Raw genomic sequence first — 19543 nt, 5'->3', positions numbered from 1 at the left:
ATGAGTAGTATTTCGAGCCAAAACGAGCCGAACACAAACTTCTTAGCGAGCCGAACACGAGCTGTTCGCGGACAACGAGCCGTTTTGACAGCCCTACTTTCAATGGTGGGCACCTACAATAATGATACTTTTAGGCAAATTTTAACTAACTTCCAAATAAGTGGCCGTCTTTGCTTAAACATGCTCAATACTAGGCCTGCCTTGAGACCCGCCTCATCAATTTTTACAAAAAAAAAATCACGATTACGCCTCACCCAAGGCTGAGGCGCACCTCAATGGATTCCTCGCCGTAAAAAAAACACCTAATTTTTTTTAGACTTTACATAATTTTTTTAAGCAAAACTAATAGTAATATGATTTTACCTCATGTATTAACAATCACACCTCGTAGACTATATAACAAAAAACAAAAGGAAAATGTATTCATAAAAAGTTATGTAGTTGAATTCTAATTATCAATATAGTTATTATTTGAATTAATATTTTAATTGATGTTATTCATTAGAAAGTATAAAATAGATTAGACGATTAGAGTAATAGGGACAAATCAAAAATTAAAAATTTGATGATTTATATTTTTTTTAGGTGTGGGTGGGTATTAGTGAGAGGGAAATATTAATGTTGAATTTATTTTGATTATTATATTTTGATGTTTTTGTATTTTTTTTTTACATCGTAGCTTGCTTTAATAGTTTAATGTTTGTATATCTCATCTTATTCCATAACTTGATGATATAATGTTAACATGTTATTTGTAATTTTATGCAATCACAAATATTTTTTAGAATATTAATATATTATTTATTTCTATACAGTTTATAATTTATACAGTTTATTTCTATTTCAACCCCCCACCTACCCGCCCACCCACCGACCCACCACGCTGAATCAAAATGCCAAAATACTCATTTACAAAATTTTAAACTTGTGTGTAACTTTCTTGTAATATGAACAATATGCAAAATTGACCAATGAATCATAGTAATAGAAAATACATCCCTAATTTAGGTTAAAAAAAGTGATTTATACCATAAAAAGGCCATGGTATTGTTAATTTATATTGGAATAGTTTTCACATAATATTCTAATTCGGGCAACATGTTTTGAAGATATTGAGTCAATGCAATTGCACCCTATACTTGGTTGAGATGAACATTGTGCAAAAATCAACTTGGTGGGTGAGATATATAGTTATCTTGTCTTCAAGTGAAATCCTCGAGCACAATATATAATTAATTCTGCAATAAAATTCCTTTTAGAGTTTTAGGGTGATTTGATATTATATTTCTATTAGTACTACAACAACAACAAAGCCTTAATCCCACTACGTGGGCTACATGAATCCTTTTTCTCCATTGCGTCCTATTTTTAGTTTTAGGGTGATTTGATATTATATTTTTACTGGTGGAAAAAAATTCTAAATAATAGAGATATGGAAATTGAAGTAATATTTCTCATCAATGAAACAACACAAATGATATACAACAAATTGGGACAGGGAAATGTGTTTTTAAAATGCAAGAATTTTGAGGGCAGTTATCATTCAGCTTTTAAATTTCATGTAGAAACATTTTAGGTAAAAAAAAAAATGAAAACCAGAAAAGAAGGTAAATATACTTGCGATTTGGAGGATGACAATGAACTCACTTCAATGCACACATTGTGCACTTTTGGAGAGTATAAATCTTAAATTCCCATTATTCAGCTTTTGAATCTAGATTGCTGAATGCTGGCTCCCTTTGAACATGGATTGTTGAATTCTTCGTTCCCATAAATTTTATTTTGGAAAAAAAAAAATCATAACAACTCATTTTATATGACACTAAATAGGACACAATGGAGAAAAAGGATTCATGTAGCCCACGTAGTGGGATTAAGGCTTTGTTGTTGTTGTTGTATAATAACTCATTTTATCATTTTCTATATAATGGTGTAAATTTGATTATTTATTTTTTTATTTTCCCACTCTAATTAGATTTGTTTTTATGGAGTTGGTTCCATGTTGGAAGAAGGCAAGAGCTTAACATACTATTTTTAGGATATTTTAAGCCTTTTGTACCAGTACTGTGACCAGAAAGTATCATTTCATGAAACTTTTCTAGTATGTGAAATACACCCCAAGGTGTGATAAGTTCAAATATCAAACTTCTGGTTTTAGATATGCAAATAAATAAGAACTTTGTTATGTATCAATTTGTAGCGGCCTCTATCCTTTAATTGCAAAGGCAAAATTCTCATACTTTTTTTCTTGTGAAATTCAATTTTTCTATAGAACAATAACGTGCAATTACCAATTTCTTGCTTAGTCAAACTGCTGACAAACATTTTTTCTGCATTGAAGGGAAGTTTCCGACTCTGGTTACTCATCAGGAATCCTTGGAATCAAAAGTAAATGAAACCAAAGCAATGGTCAAATTTCAGCTGAAGAAAGTTCTGTGTATGGGCGTTGCTGTGGGCAACTGCGCAATGGAGGAGAAACAGATCTTTCAAAATGTTCAGCTCAGCGTTAATTTCCTTGTTTCTCTTCTGAAGAAAAACTGGCAAAATGTAAGTTTGCTAGTCATTTTGTGCGTTCACATACATACCTCCCAATTGTTATGTATTTGCTCCCATTTCTTACTATGTAATTTAGCACCTCTAACTTTTTTTAAAAAAAAAATTACTTCTCATTAAAAATGCCACGATTTTACTTTTTTAAATAGTGAAATACACCTTTTAATGCATAAGTAAGGTGGTATGTATGTAAAATTTTAAGTTTAGGTGTTAGATTCGTAAATTTATAAGAATTGAGTGGTATGTATGTAAATGTTCTTTATGATTTTGCATTTTCATAATACTGCAGTTCATTTCTTTTACTGGTCCATATGTTTTTTTTGCCTTTTATCAAATTTTGTTTTGTTTTTGTTTAATTCTGCTTTTGATTTTTCTTCTGATGAATTTCAGTGAGGGAACCTTCAGGTTAGTTGGTTAATATTTATTTTGATTTGGCATTTTCATTAATACTACAGTGCCTTTTTTTTTTGCTGGCCCATATGTTTTTTTGCCTCCTATCTAATTTTGTTTTGTTTTGGATTCATTCTGCTTTTGATTTTACGTCTGATGAATTTACCTAGGTTGGTTAGTATTTTTTAGTTAGAATGTCTTTGATTGTGCGCTCGTCCTTCCTTGTTGTTGAATTCAAATCTGACCTTTGATTTGTGCTCAAGGAATAGAATGTGAAACCCAAGGGAAGGAGAAAGAGAGAGACACATGCCCTGCCGGGAGGTAAATATGGGTGTTTATGGGCTCTTAGACCCATTTTATTCCATAAAGAAAGATGTTACAAGTGGAAGAACAAAATGAACTCTAATACATGTCATAGACCTCCTATTTATAGAAGATAAAAATGATAAAGTATAAAATTACATTATAGCCTTGTTTTAAAGTGAGAAGCAAAGTGCATTTTGGTTCCCTTATTCCAACTATTGGATTGTCTTGAAATCTGTGCATATCATTTTTGAGTTTACGTATTAAGTTTTTCAATTTTCTTACTCATTAATTTATAAATCAATCAAATCATTAGCACGTGAATTGCTAATGATACTCCTTGTTAGATGCTCTCCGTGTTCTTTTTTGGCATCTTTGGCTTCATCCGCTATAATTAATTAGTCGTTGAATGATTCCGGGATGATTCACACTTTCCCACTCGCAAAGCTAGTCGTTGTCGAGTAGCAAATCATCTCAACGGCCGAAGACAATCGTTGTATACTTCTTGCAAAGCTTGTCGCTGCCAGGTGGCGAGTCATCTCAAGGGTCGAAGACGATCATAGTATAGCCCTCCGGAGCTCATCGTTGTCAGGTGGCGAGTTATCTCAAGGCCATTATTATTGATCGGATCTCTATGGTGTCGTGTCAGCTATGCTATCCGGGTTTGAGTTCTTCAAGTGTTGGTGGCTTCCGGAATGTCTGAAGTCTTCAAACTCCTTGAACTTGACCCACTATAAATTTCTCTCTGCCGGCTGAATGAAATGGCCGATGGGTCTAGGGCGCAACAAAAATATTGCTGACCAGCAGAACTGGTGCGCGACAGAGATTGGCCTGAATGATAGCCAGTGCAGGGAGCAAAGCTGTCCCGCGACAGGTAGGGCTGATCGGTGAGGTGGTCAGACGACATACACCTCAAATTCAATACACTTTTGCTAACTAGGAAGCTCCATGTGAATGCTTGAGGATTGGTCAGGAGATGCAGTGCGGGGGAAACTATTGCTTAGGAGATAGGGTCAGCCAACTTTACAGTCGGCACGGTGGAGATGTTTGCAGCATGGAAAAATCATAGTTTGGGCTTCTGAAAATAAATTTGGCTAAGTCGGCGGTGGATATCTGCGCCCGGGAGGAGCAGTGGAGGTCTCCAGGTCTAGAAACGAAGAGCATACACTGATCGTCAGTGACAAGAAATCTGTTGTTGTGCAAGTTTTCCTTATGTTTTTTGCTTGGAGCGCTTTTCTGAAGAGTATTTTCTTCGGTGTTGCTCGTTGTCTTGTTGATGACACGATCCACGCTCACCGTACTTTTTATGATATTGAATCCAAATCTGTCATTTAGAACGTGCCCAAGGAATAGAGTGTGAAATCCGAGGGAAGGAGAAAAAGAGGCTTGCCCCGCTAGGGGGCAAAGATGAGTATTCTTGGGCTCTTAGACCCATTTTTTCCATAAAAAATTTGATGTTACAAATTAGGGAACAAAATGTCCCTAATGCATATCATAGCTCTTCTATTTATAGAAGATAGGAAGGACAAAGTATCAAAATTACATTATTAAACTTGCTTTAAGGAGAGGAGCAAAAGGCATTATGGTCCCCCTTATCACGACCATGCATTGTCTCAAGATATGTACAAACCATTTTTTTTCTATATACATTATTTTTTTTTTAGGATAATTTCATACATACTACTCGGAACATTGATATTTACAAATTAACTACCTAAGTAATTTTTTTGAACCGTCGAATCGATGTATTTACGTATGTCACGATCAAACTATGAAAATATGGTGAAAATGAAAAATATTTGGGGTTTTGCCATGAATTATTTGAGTGGGAATTTGAAAAATGGATGAAAGATGATGGTTGATGTGTAAATACCAAGTTTCGAGTGGTCTTTGTCGGACCAAGGAGCTTTTTGAATCTTAGCTTTGTTGCTAGGATTTCAAATAGTGATGTTATAACAAACTACAATTAATCTATTTGTTACATGACATTGATAATGCTTTGTTAGTCTCTAGCTTTTTTGTGCGGCATTTGCATATGCCACACACTTCTTATGTATTTGCATATCAAACACCTGAACTTTCATATTTACATGCATATCACTAATATCTTTTATATCACATCAAAAATACCACTATCATCGCACTCATGCATAAATTTATGACAAAGTGTCATAAATATAAATATCAAACTTTGGGTGTTACATATGCAAATATATTCGCACGATGTAACATGTATGTAATTTTCTATTTTATTTTGTGCGTACATGCTTGCATCATTGATACTTCTCATCAATCCAAGTGAAATGGATTGCAGTGAGAACTTGATTCAATTATTATTTTTATTTTGCTTTATTTGTTTAACCATTACTGGGCACCATTGATCCACTTAATATCTGCATTAATCTTCTGTTGCCATTTCACGTAATTAGTGGATGATTGGATTATTAGTCAGTTATAATTACTTCTTATGCCATGTTTAATGTTCTAATTGAGATTAAATGGTACAGGTGAGGTGCTTGTATATGAAGAGCACCATGGGCAAGCCATACAGAGTGTTCTGAGTTCAGCAGATTCCAGTGGGTTTTGCAGACGCTTTTTCTATTACTGTTTTTTTATTCTTCTTATTGTGCTTCGTAGAACATCATCTCCTCTTAATCATCAAAGATTTTGGCTTCTACCTTTTGTTAAATTTAACCATGTTTGCCTTATATTTAATTGGAACCCTCTGTGCTTCGAGGAATTATTGCGTGCGGACACCGCATGCATCTCTGCATGCGGTGTCCGTTTCTGGCCGTAGATCACGGTGATCTACGGTCAGGATTATTTCTGTTTTTTTATATTAAAAAAAATTTAGGTGGGGCCCACCGAAATACATCGGGACCGTAGATCAGGTGATCTACGGACCGTAGATATGGAATAATTTTTCCTGTGCTTCAGTTTTATTTAGACGTCCAAGCTAAATAAATAAAGCTATACATACAAGGAATATTTACATATATAGCTCTTTATTCCTTTGTATTTACATATCTAACACACAAGCTTCAATTTTTACATATAGATGCAAGTTTCTACTCACACGAGTAATTAAATATTTCTTTATTAAAGTTATTATTAAATTATTTAAATGAAATATTCACCACAATATTAAATAATGTGAAATAATATAATATAAAGTGGCGTTTAAGGCAATAAATTGTTACAAGTAAATTTAAGAACCCAATTTTTATATATTTACATGTCTAACACCTAAACAATACATTTTTTTACATTCATGCCACTCAAATCTTTTGTATCACATGAAAAAATTACCGCCATTTTGGTTTTTAAAAAGGTGTTATATTTGTAAAATTTGATAGTATGAGTGTTAGATATTGAAATAAATGGGAATTGAGTGGTATGCATGTAAATCTTCCTATTTTGAATTCATAAATCTTCACATTTTACCTATGAGACATTGGGCATTGTTAACATAAATAATACAATCTTTTTGATTTCTAATTTTACTCACATGTTCACAATCATGAGGATGACATAATAATATTTATATGCCATAACATTTTGCTTTCTAAATATTTATATATGATAATCATAGTGCTCCAATAAATAAAATAAAATAACTATTAGATTAAAAAAAGGTTAATTAATACCCACAAAATATATATTATTAATGTGATTAATTATTTCACACTAATGGAGTCTTATTTGTGCTTAAAATATATAAATGATTATACCTAATAAGTTACCTAAAGCATTGAAATGTGTTTAATGCATGAGAATAAAATGTTATGCATATTACTAATTCTTTTATAGATGACAAATATTTGCTAAATGAATACATTTTTATGGCGCAACTTGTGTACATAAGTGTACCAAATACAAATCATGTCCAAACTTTATCATTATGGTATCATGTCATAATAATAGCAGTCATTGTAGCTCATTTTATTATGCATAGCAATATAAACTATGTCTATCATCACACATACATACACACACATATATGGTGTAAGTTACATGTGATGGCTAATCATATTATATCATTTGGTCCTCTTCCTATAACAATCTATATAGATTAGGTATGACGACATATAGATCAATGAAATCATTGGCCCACTCTCCAACATAAAGTATTATATATATGGTAAACTAAATTAGAGTAACTAGACTTTGTATATACACATGTTTAATGTATAGTATTTTAAACTATGCTCGATATTCAACTCATCACATCAATTATAGATCATATAAAAGTGGAAACAAATTAAAAATAATGGAGTTCACATAATAAATCAATATGCTCGATCAATATTTAAAAAGCATAATAAATGAACTATTATAAAATCTATTTGTTTAAATGGATCATTTTGGTTCAGATTCATGCAATATTTATAGAGAATGTCACTTACAAAATACTAGATAAACTCGTACACTCTTCATGAAGAGAGATTTAGACTTGGAACTAGAGAAGAAAGTTGGAGGAGCTTCAGGCCCGGAGGATTCATGAGTGTCACCACCATCATGATTGCCAGACAACTACACTTCAATTGTGTAAGATTACTTTTGACTAGTCGGGGGCCGGTAAAATTTTGTAACCAATAGGGACATAGTAAAATGATTTGAATTGGACCAAGCTTTGTGGTTTTTACCACTTCAAATTTTTCATGTAAGAAGTCCTATTATTCTCTATGTTATTTTTTCTTTTATATATATGTGGGTCAAATCTTCGCACAATATTAGGATGTTAATATATTACTCCAGCGCTATGAATTTAATAGCAAGTAAAAAATATCAAGTGATTTTATTATTATTTATCACTAATTGCTCATTCTATTTTTCATTTTATTATAATAATAATTTGAATTAAAATTATTTTCTATCTTTTATAATAAATAAATTGGACCATGAAGTGACTCAAATTTATAGAATCAAACACAAACTTAACGTCTGTTTGGGTTAGCTGTTATTTATTAAAATATAACTTTGAAACTGCTGAAAAATAATTTATGTTTAAAAAATTGTGGTAATTATTATAATTTTAAAAAAAAGTTGGACAAAAATAAAAAAAAACTAGTGACAAAGTCAAGCTTATCCAAAGAAACAATGACCCGACTTGACTGCATTTGTTGTTGGCTGCTTGCCACTAAGCACTCCCCTCCTTCACCCCTTGACCCCGAAAAGGCCATCTTTAAGAAACCCTAGCTCTACGAGGACAACCCTAGGCGGAGAACTTAACTGCGGAAGCCCTAATTACATTGCTTTTTTGCTTTCAATGGCAGCATCCAGGTCAGCTTCTTTATCAATTTATCTGCAATATCTTCATCGCTCTAGCTGTCGGTGGTTGTTTTGCCTGATTCTTTAAGAGTTTCTGATGGCATGTAGAATTTTCAGTAGGATCTTAGGCTCTTGACTGGGCTTTTGGAACTTCAGATGGTGAATTATAGCTTCTTCTTTGGATTAGAATATTGAAACATGAATCATTTGTCTTGAGTTGTATATATAGAAATTCTTGGTTATAACGACGGTGGAAAAGCATAGTTTAGAATGCATCGGGAGATTTTAGATCTACTATGGATTTATGAGGCTTTTTCTTCTGATGGCTATACACAAACAGCTGAATTCACTCTCTTAGATGCCCTCGAACTAGAAACATTGAATGCTTGTGCTGTTAAGATTCAAGTAATCATCCTTATTACTTCATAGAAAGGGAGAAGTTTACATTTTCTTTGATGGAAGTCGTAGTTGTGAGACCGGTGCAAGTAGGAACAGCTCAATCAATCCTTGTTTATCATGTGGAGCTTGTGGTGGTGTGGTGCAGATAAAATTTCACATAAAAAATTATTTATAATATGTGGCTGAATTTCCTCTCTAAATGTAAATCTTTGACTAATTATTTTTTTGGGCTATGGAATTATTTTGGTGATCTTGGATTAATGTAAAAATCTCGAATAGATCATTCATTTACTTTTGAGAGATCTTATAATATTTATTTATTTATTGATTTTGAATGATCTTGTAGTATTTATTGGGATCTTATAATAATTTATTTCTGCAAACTCGTTCTTTATTGTCATTATATACTGTTTGGCGTTTCATAACTTCAAGCATATAGAAAGAAGAGGGAGAGGAGGCAGGGGAGATAGACTAATACCATTTTAGGGCTTCTAGAAGGTGTTTGGGAAGCGGGTCTAATGGGGAGGAGGTGGAGGAATAGTAAAGGGATTTAATTTAAGCAATCAGTGATATTTGGAGGGGATAAACAATGTTTGGCGGCTGTCCCGACTGAAAATAGAAAGGAAAATCACGAAACAGTGTGGCACGGATGTCGAGAGAGGTTTCAATTGAAATTGCTATTTGAAGGTGTTTGGGAAGCGAGTTTGATGTTAAGATGTAGGAGATGAAAAACACATGTTTGACATTCATTCTAGAGATGAACAAGGTGATTAGATTATTATAGATAACACATAAGGAATTTACGTCTAGACTGAGAGCTAATTAGGAAAAGTTTCAGATCATCAAACCCAAACATTCTAGAGATAAAAAGTACACTGCTCACATTCATTCCATGGATGGGCAGGGTGATTAGATCATGATAAATCAATTTTTGCGCTCGCATTCAAACTTGAAAGCTCATCAAAACTTGGAGGTTGTCCGAGGGTAGTGAGTCTCCAAGGGCGCTCTCTTGTGGGTTGCAATGACTATCATGGGGTGGATAAGATTTTGTTTTACAATATATTTGCTTAGTCAAGACATTAATTAAATGAATCAACCATCGCGTGTCATAAATAATAGTCCAGGAAGGAGAAGTTCAATAATCATCTGCTTGGGTTTCAGCGGCTCAACCAAGGAGAGTATTACGGGATGAGTATTACGTGGTGTGAACAACAATTGGCTGCGAGTTGGAAAATGAAGGAGGCTTCCAAATGTCCATGAGAGATCGCCACTTTGATCCTATAAGGCCACAAACACACCACCAGAAAGAAAACAAAAAACAACACTCACATAGGGAAAATCAGGAGAAAACATCTCCGAATAACATAAATCAAATCAAAAGTCACCTCAAAATAGAAAAAAACAGAACATATAAAGTTTCACAAGGAAAACCCTAATTAGGAATAAGAAAAATATGAAATAAATAAAAATAATAAAATATATGCTAAAATTTGGAAGTTGGTGCTGCACTCTTCCTATTAAAACCTTCAATTGCAAGAGTCGCAAGTCAAGACTTTTGATATCATGGAAGTTCTCTGCATCCCACATTCTCCCCCTTCTCGCATCCTCCTGCATTTGCGTTCCGCTTTCTCCCTTGTCATGCGTCTGAGTCCCACTATCACCTGTGTCCTTCATCACTCTCCTCGGAAAGGAGCTTTGTATTCTTTTCATGTAGCTTCTGGAATTGATCTACCACCACCATAACAAAGCCATCACCTTGTTGTGTCTGAGGCAATCCAAGCTCTTTTCCACGCAAGACAACTTTGCAACACACACGTCATTCCAAAGTTTGTCTTGATAGATTATGTAGCCATTCTTCTTTGACACAACTTGAAGCAATCCCCCTGCAATATTTATGCTCAAGTTTCTTCTTCTCTGGAAGGATCTAGATTCTACTGCAGGATGCTCTTTCCTATAAAACACTTATTGAGATTTTTGAGTTAGCGTCTAACTACTTCTATCTAACATGACATTGCTAAATTGAATTGAAATTTAACACCTAGATTACTTTATATGGCCTTCTAGAAATAACTCAACATTTTCTCATTTTTAACATATTGGACCTGCTTCATTAGTGGCAACTCAAGAGATAGACTATATGCCTGAAAATCCTGAAATTCTCTTATCTGGGCTTGCTTAGTGTTTGATGCAGGCTCGAACTCATGAACCTCATGGACACCCAATGCCTATGGATGTAAAATAGCCGATCATAAATGAGCTGAACTTTTGTTCGTGTTCAAAATCGACTTGTGTTCGAATTTGTTTAAAAATTTTGTGCTCGTATTCGGTTCGATTTATTTGAATTTGGTTCGAATTATTCGTTTTAGCTCGAAACAGCTCGTAATTAACTAAATTTTATGCTTCGTTCAAACAAGTTTGAAATTGTTTGATTTGTTTAATTTAATCTCGTTTAGGTTGATTTAGCTTGAAAATGGTTTAAAAAGTATAGAAAATAAAAAAAAAGCTTCAAAATTTGAAAAAAAAATATTAATGCACATTTTAAATTACAGGTTTTACAAAACAAAAACTAAAAACAATAAAATTTGATGAAGTTACATGTAAATTTATAAGCAAATTAAAATAAATTAAAATAAAATAAACAAATAATGAAATTACAATTTACAAATTTACAAATATATAATGACATGTGACTAATTCTGAAGTTATCACTTTCCAATTGCCACCTGAATCATGATCATCAAATCATCTTTAGAATTTGGATAAATCTGCTCCAACTTTGACAGTGTCAATTGTAAAACCCCAAAGCTCTCTGAGCCTGCAAAAAGTGAACAAGATAGGCACAAAAATAAAAAAAAGCAACAGAAAAAAATGCAACTAACAACTTATTACAATAATAGAGAAAAGAAACTAACACAAAAAGAAAATAAAATAATTTACGGGAGCTCAGAACTTATCTGGTATAAAATATTAAAATTTCGTCATAAGTTTAGAATATATAAAAATATATTTTGAAACTGGTTGAATTTTAATAATAACTGAAATTTCTTAATGCTCTGTAACCAATATCTGGAAATCAAAAATATCAAAGAGGGAAACACATTTATTAAAAGCCAACCATAATAATGGAATGAACTAACAGCAGAGTAATAACCCTTGAGATGTTCATAATATAGGAAGCTTCTCAAACGAATTCAGCATATTTACTAGTGACAATGCTAAACAAATTTATAATTAATTGCCGACAGAAGAGATGGACAAAGTGAAAAAGATGAGAAACAACATAACCAAGTTGAAAAACAAATAAAAGAAAATTTTAAAACCTTACCCAAATCAAAAGCAATCTCAAGGGCTCATCCACAGGACTCCACACCTCCATATGCAATTTATGTGCCAAGCTTATCAAAAGGCAACCGCAATTATGGTGGCAAGTGACAACTAGCTAGCCAACAAGCAAAAACAGGAGGCATAGCTAGCAGAAAGATAAGAACCAACTAGTAGAAATAATAACCAACAATCCAACTAACATAAAGAAGAGGCATAGGTGTTTCCCACTTTCTTAAAAATAGTTCAAAGGTTTGGTGTGGCTTTTGTGGTAGACAAGATTAGAGAGTCGTCTTAGATGGTTTGGTTACATTAAACGTCAACTATCTGATGATTCGATTAGGAGAGCAGATGCTTTAGATTCAACTTATGTTAAAAGAGATAAGGGTGGACCTAAAAAGACTTTGACATGTTGTATAAAAAATAATCTTAATTTATTGAACTAAATGAAAATATGACATTCAATACGGCCCAATGGAGAAAAAAAGATTCATGTAGCCAACCCCACTTAGTGAGATAAGGGCTTGTTTTTGTTGTTGTATATATAAATTTCAGTGATATTTTTCAAATCAAATATCATCACCGAATTCATAATATATGTGCAAGCGAACAAAAAATGATATTTAAAAAAACAAAAAGTGAAAACATCTATCAACATATTCATTCAAATAAGGCGAATTCATATAACTTCAAGTCTTATATATTTTATTTTTAAAATAATTCTTGATTCAATTCTTGCTTTAAAATTGCATAAATTGCGTTAAAATATGCAAAGTTACTTAACATTACTAAATATATGAAATTAAATGTTTGCATGTGCTATGGTTAAAGTGCTAAATGTTTTAACAAATTGTCTGGGAATGTTGTGTGGGCTAGCTCAAAATTAAATATAATTTACCTGCTTATACTCTACCAAATTGACTCGGTGTTTAAACTTAAATGGTATGAGAATATTGCGTGGTGGCAAATAAAATTTTTACTTAAATTGCTCTTATTTTGAAAGTTTATATTTTTTTTTTAATTTGCACTTATCTTAAAGTTATAAATTCTTATTTTTAAAATCAAATTCAAGTAATCAAATTATACATACTCTCAAGGGAATGATAATAAGTCTCACTCCGATCTACTTCCTCTTAAAGTTTGGATTTGTCGAGTCTAGTAAATTTCAATAATGTTTAAATCATAAATACAAATTTGTAAGTCTCAATAATTTAGTCTTATTATTCTCTTAATAAAAATTAGAATTGATAAGACTAATGTTTAAAATATATTAAATCATCAAATGTCAAAATAAACTGCAAATATAAGTGTTTTAAATGTTCACTTCCCTGATGATGATCGAGTTGATAGAAGATTTCAACTGTAGGAGCCTATTTTCAAAATTATGGTTCAAAGTGGATTTAAATAAACTCAAATGATACACACACACATATATACATACATACATACATACATACATAATTACAGGGCATGCCATAATTGATAAGGTTGATGTACAATCATATGTCCATATTAAGTCCAAGCCTTTACAAGCAAGAAGTCAACAAGGTTCAAATCAAGCAATGAAATCTCAGGCTGCCGTTTTGGTTTTTTTTTTTTTAAGGCATTATGGTTATATTTTCTTGGGCAGGGCTTTCGCCCTGTAAGCCTTATATCCCTCCTAGTTGTGTTATGTTTTAATGCCTTTATATTTATCTCTATTGGACTAACACCTCATGCCTTATATTTTTCTTTGTTAGGTTATTATCCCAAGTTTTATATTTTTCTAGTATTTGTGATCACCTCATGCTTTGTGTCTTTCTCTTCTAGGTTATGACACCACGTCTTGTATTTCACGTGGTTGGGTTATCATCTCATGCTCTTCAGCTCGACTACCATATCAGTCATTTGGTTTATCACTCCATGTCTTATTCCTTTTTAGCATATTATCATTTAAGTCCTATATTTCTCTCGAATAAGGTTATCAGTCCATTTCCTTTCTTTTGGGTTGGGTTATCACTCATTATCCTTTTTTCTTCTTGGTTTATCAATCTACGCCACATCAATTTTCAGCATAATCACACTGTAAGTTCCATATTTATCTCGAACATTTGGTCACTTTATGTTCTGTTTCTTGATAGCTTCAAGAGCGAGTTCTTTTGAAGATCATAAACACCATTTAACAATTGTCTTAAGTTCAGATCTTAAAAACACAATTAGTGAGAAAAGATTATGCTACAATTTTGATTTTTAGCAAGATGATGAATAGATAATTTGTCTAAAATAATTTGTGGAATATAAAACATCAGAGAGAGAAAGATTTAGGAGGTTATAGGATGCCGTTCCACAAATTAGAGAGGTGAAATCATCAACAATATTGATAGGGGTAGAAAAGTTTTTCAGAATGATTGGTTCAAACGCAATGGTAGCGAGAAAGGTGGTCTGAATATAATTATGATTATCGCCATTTGTTTGGGGCCGCGTTTCTCTCGTGGCGCGACCCCAAGCCGTACATTTTTTTTTTTGCGTTTAGTTGTGGCTTTTTGGCGGCGTGTGCAAAAATTTTCACGGAACGCAGGTTCTATCCTGCGGCCCGCATTTTCGCTCTGTTTTTTTACTCGCTACTCTTCCCTCTCTTCACGGTTGCAATATGAATGTTCGGATTGGTTGAAGTCCGCGAGATCACGGCTGGAGATTGAGGTAAGCAAACGACAGAGGTAGGCATAGAAGAAAATCAATCTTGAAATAAAACAGTTAAAGGTAAGAATTAATTCTTCTTTGCCGTCGACTGGGGTCTTGGGCCGGCAGCTTACAGAGAAATTGATATTTTAACTTCTTTTCAGCGCTACTTTTTGACTTCTTTTCAGCCTTGAAGATCATTTGTTGGTCTAATTTTTTATGCTAGTAGTTCACAATTCCTTCGTTGTTTTGGTAGAGGATCAGCTTTGAGGGGGCTTTTTGATTTGTTTCAAGTAAATTGATTGAAAAGTGAAGCTTACTGCTTCTGCTTGTTATTATTTACTCTTTTTTTCTTTTATTCAATTTGTTATTACAAATTAATGGAAAGGAATGTGATGGTAGAGCAGCATGATCATTAGAACTGGAGTTAATTGCATATTTGCGCTAGAGCTGTGGTACTCATGTTTTGTCTTCAGAACAATAATTTCAGAGCTTAAAATTTGAATTACAAACACGTTTCAGACTTGCAATGAGTCAAAGGATCATGGCGACCAAACCTCAGAAGCTTTTGCAGTAGAAGCTGTACTATTACCAGCCTCAAAATCATCGATTGAAGCAGCATGTTGCAATACAGTTGAGGATGGAGGTTCAAAAAATAGTTTTTTTGAGCCTGCCTTCTCCTAAAGCCCCGAAGGACTCAAATTTTTGCAGTGCAGAAGCTTTATTCATAATGGGCCAGTGAACAGTTGAACTAACTGAGGACTTAAAATCGTTTTTCCTTATGTTTTTTTGTGTCCAACATAGTTTATTATTGCATAATGAATGAATATAGATATCCCTTGATCAGTTGGCTTTATAGGTTTTGTTGTTTAAAAAAATATATATTTAAATTTGTTTATTCATTTGAATTAACAAGCTTTAGTTACTCTTATTTGAATAAGCATCTCAGTTATTCTTTAAGCATGTTAATTCATTTGCTGCCCTATTTGTTGATGAGTTTCCAATAGAGAGATCTCGTGCGATGAGTTTATAAGAAAAGATCATGCATTTTGTGAGGTTTATATCTTATTTTTTTATACTATTTTGAAGTGGATTTTTAATGCTCAAGTATCAAATGTATTGCTATGACAATTCTGTTACAAACAACATTACCACGTAGGGACGGAATGATCATTTGTTCAGAAACAGCTGACGCATAGTCGTTTTCAAACTGCAAAAAATAAACAATAAGTCAGCTTATCCGCAACAGTTTCTGCGCAGCAGCTTCCTGGGGCAGCTCCTGCGCAGCAGCTAATTGATATGCTGCAGCTACCCCAAACAGACCCTAAGTGGTCCAAAATTAGAGCTTGAGGTGTTGAGAGATCAACGATGACGAAGAACTTGCGAGAGAGCCATTGCAATGTTAGGAATCATAAAATTTGTCTTCTAAATGAACTTGCGTGCCCTGAGAGGAGATGCAGGTTAACTTCATTGACATACTTTTGCCAAACAATCAGTTTACAATGATTTGTAAGTGTTCGTCATTTCTCTCCTTTTTTTTTAAAACATTTTACATTTTTTTCATATTTCATTTTTCTACCAACTCATAACTTTATGTAGGGTGTCAAATAATAGTGTAGTTTGCCGACAACTTGTAAATTAACTTAATCATAATCAATTTGATAAATAAAGGTTTTTTACTGTTGTAAAATATTTCAAACAGTTTAAATTATTTTGTTAAATACAAAAGTTAATTCGATCATATTAAACTTGATAAGAGTTGGATTTTCTTTAATACCTGCAGATTACTTTTCTACATATTTATTCAAAAAATATTCATATATTTAACTTTAAATACCATCAGATAACTTGATATTTTGTTAAAAAACATTTATTTTTGGTGCAGTTAGTGCCATAAATTATAATTTTTATAATACATTTGCTACTTATCGAAGCAACCTTAGGATGTTATTTCGTTCTAAACTCACACGTGGCTAATAATAGGCAAGTCGAATATAGGCATGTAATATACTGACACACGTGGGAGAGTGTTGAGTGACTGAAGAGCATCTTCATCCTGCATGTTTAGGAAATCTGAACGATTCCCTTTTACTTTTATTCCCAAAATGACATAAGTGTCTGTTCTTACTATTTTTACTTCTCTATTCTTTGTTTTTGACAATTTTTTATAATTTGGGGTTCATTAGTAAACTATTGCTGTCGTAAGAGGCCTATTCTAAATGGCTAAAACTTTTATAAACAATGACCGAAAGTTTCTGCTGATGCGTACGCTAATATTTAATTTGTAGAAACAGGTAGGAGTGTATTCAGATTCATAGGATTTTAAAATATCATCATATCAATATCATCATATGCATACATAAATATATTATGAGAACATCATAACTTATTAAATAAAAGTATAATTCTTGCGTTTTCTAGCACAACCTTTCTTTCTCCTCCAGAGTTGCACACCCAAAACGACTTTTTTTTTTTTTATATTGTTTCATAAAAATGAAAGGTACCTTAACATTTATTAAAAAAATATCTGTATTTATCCAACAAATGGAAAATTGATGTAATTTAGACTAGACTTCTTATAAAACTGTCATTTTCCTACCTCCAATTAATTTTACATATCTATTTTGTGAATAGTAAATACTAAATGAAAAGTACTGTAAAATTCCGTTCTTTATAACTATAACATTCAGAGGAAAGGCGTAGGACATTTACCAGCACAAGCTTACAGAGAAAACTTACACTGATGTAGACCACTGAGCTTTAAGCTTAGAAAAGCCTAATATTACATTTACTTAAACCTTTTTAAATCCAACCCCCCAAATCTTCTAAAAATACTAACTCCCTACTTTTTCTATTTATGTTTTAAACCCTGGACTCTTGACTGGGCTCAGCAGGAGCAGGTGGGTGACAATTGAGGTCAAGCAAAGCGGCTGGACCTGGCTTGGAGTTAGCATTGTGTGCCGAGCAAGAGGACTTGGCAAGCTGCTGTTTGAGTTGGGAGATGAGGATCTGGTTCTCTTGGTTGAGCAGCTGCGCCTTCTTCCTTAGCCTCTCATTCTCCTGCATTATGTAGCAGTTCTGCAGGTACAGCCTTGAATTGATCCTCTCCATTTATCAATTCTGAATCTTCTAAATTTATCTGAAATTAGCAGTTTTAAGTGTGAACAGTGTTTAAATTTTGTTAGATTTACATACATATCACTCAATTCTTATGAATTTACATATGTAAAAGTGTATTTCACCTTTTAAAAGTCAAAATAAGGGTAATTTTTATTTGATATGAAAGATATAGGTGGTATATATGAATGTAAAAGATTCGTGTTCGGCTGTTACATATCTAAATACATAGAAATTTGTGGTATGTATGCCATTAAAACAATAGAGTTGCAGTGATAAACCAAGAGATGTCACTTCAGAATTGAAACATTAGCAAGATAAACAGAACAAAGGTTGTTGATACAAATATGATAGAGAGAGTGTGTGTGCGTGTGTCTGGAAAGCTTAAGTGGTCAACTGAATTGTATATCCTAATTAAATTTTAAATACATTAATACTTTAAAAAATGGTTTTTTTTTTCATTTTTTGAACAGAGAATTTTCCTTGTCCGTCTAAATAAAGAATACAGAATATTATTCCAGCTTATTGAAACAGAGAAAGAACTTATCCTAATTCATGCAAGCCCAAGTAATGATATATAAATTCTCATAAAAAAAACAAAAATTCACACACTTATAGAGAGAGAGAGAGAGAGAGTTCAAATATCTCTTGGCCTGGCTTACTCTTTTATGTAGCGATATCTCACTCTGTAGTAAGAAGAAGATAAGAACCGCAGAGGAAATACAAAACCTCTAGATTTGTTCTTTGTTCCCAACCCCTTAATCTATGAGATACATGAGCTCTATATATAGAGCGAAGAAAAAAAAGGGAAAATCTCATAATAATGAGGAGACGAAGAAGGTGAAGGAGCAAGATCTCATGGCGTCACGTGATGATGAGGGTTTGGGTCTGATGATGGGTTTAGTCCGCCCAAGATTCGCAATGATGGGTTTTACTTCTGGGGCCTTCCTTCATCATTTCTCTTCTTTATTCCCCCCCCCACCCCTTCAAATTTCAAGGAATATTACCATATTTACAAATCTAACACCTTTAACTTTAATTTCTACACATATGAAAGATTTGGGTTGTACAAATGTAAAAAAAAATAAAGTTTAGTTGCTAAATATGTAAATATATAGGAATTGGGTGGTATGTGTGTAATAGTGTAAATGCTTTATGTTTTGAATTTGCTGTTATGATATATTTATTTAGATGCCAGATTAGTATTTGACTAATTGCATACGGCCATGCCTTTTTATGGTATTCTTCATCATTAGTCTTATGGTTATTTGTCTCTGTCTAACCATATGGGGTCCCCTTTTGTATTCTTATTCTTTATCTGTCTCTATGCGGTATTCTTTGGAGCTTTGAATCTATTTTGAGAAAGTATTTTTTACACTTTTACCCACAAAATTATTCTTTTTGCTCATTTTTTTTCCGAATTTGTTTGCATTCATTTTGTTTACTTTTTTTTTTATTACATATTTGGGAATTTTTTTCAGATTTTTGTTTCATTGAATTCTTTTCAGTAGATAATACTCATTATATATAT

General features: G+C 32.9%; 1 protein-coding gene and 1 long non-coding RNA gene across 3 annotated transcripts in view; both read left to right on the top strand.

Moving 5' to 3' along the window:
• LOC110017821 (60S ribosomal protein L10a) overlaps positions 1-5954 on the top strand; it is an 11033-nt gene extending 5079 nt beyond the window's left edge. For both annotated transcript variants that reach the window (XM_020714936.1, XM_020714937.1), the window contains exons 5-6: positions 2342-2547; positions 5754-5954. In XM_020714936.1, the coding sequence (XP_020570595.1) occupies positions 2342-2547; positions 5754-5807 (260 nt within the window). In that variant the 3' untranslated portion in view covers positions 5808-5954. The remainder of the gene's footprint in view (positions 1-2341; positions 2548-5753) is intronic.
• A 2409-nt stretch (positions 5955-8363) lies between these two features.
• Positions 8364-17834, top strand: LOC110026575. Its single transcript, XR_002294226.1, has 3 exons — positions 8364-8529; positions 15418-16404; positions 17787-17834. It is a non-coding gene; the product is annotated as an uncharacterized LOC110026575 (long non-coding RNA).
• Positions 17835-19543: the final 1709 nt, after the last annotated feature.

Source organism: Phalaenopsis equestris, unplaced genomic scaffold, assembly GCF_001263595.1.
Source record: "Phalaenopsis equestris unplaced genomic scaffold, ASM126359v1 Scaffold000002, whole genome shotgun sequence".
NCBI classification, from domain to species: Eukaryota; Viridiplantae; Streptophyta; class Magnoliopsida; order Asparagales; family Orchidaceae; genus Phalaenopsis; species Phalaenopsis equestris.
Note: the sequence above shows the minus strand (reverse complement) of the source record. Positions and strands in the feature narration are given on the sequence as shown.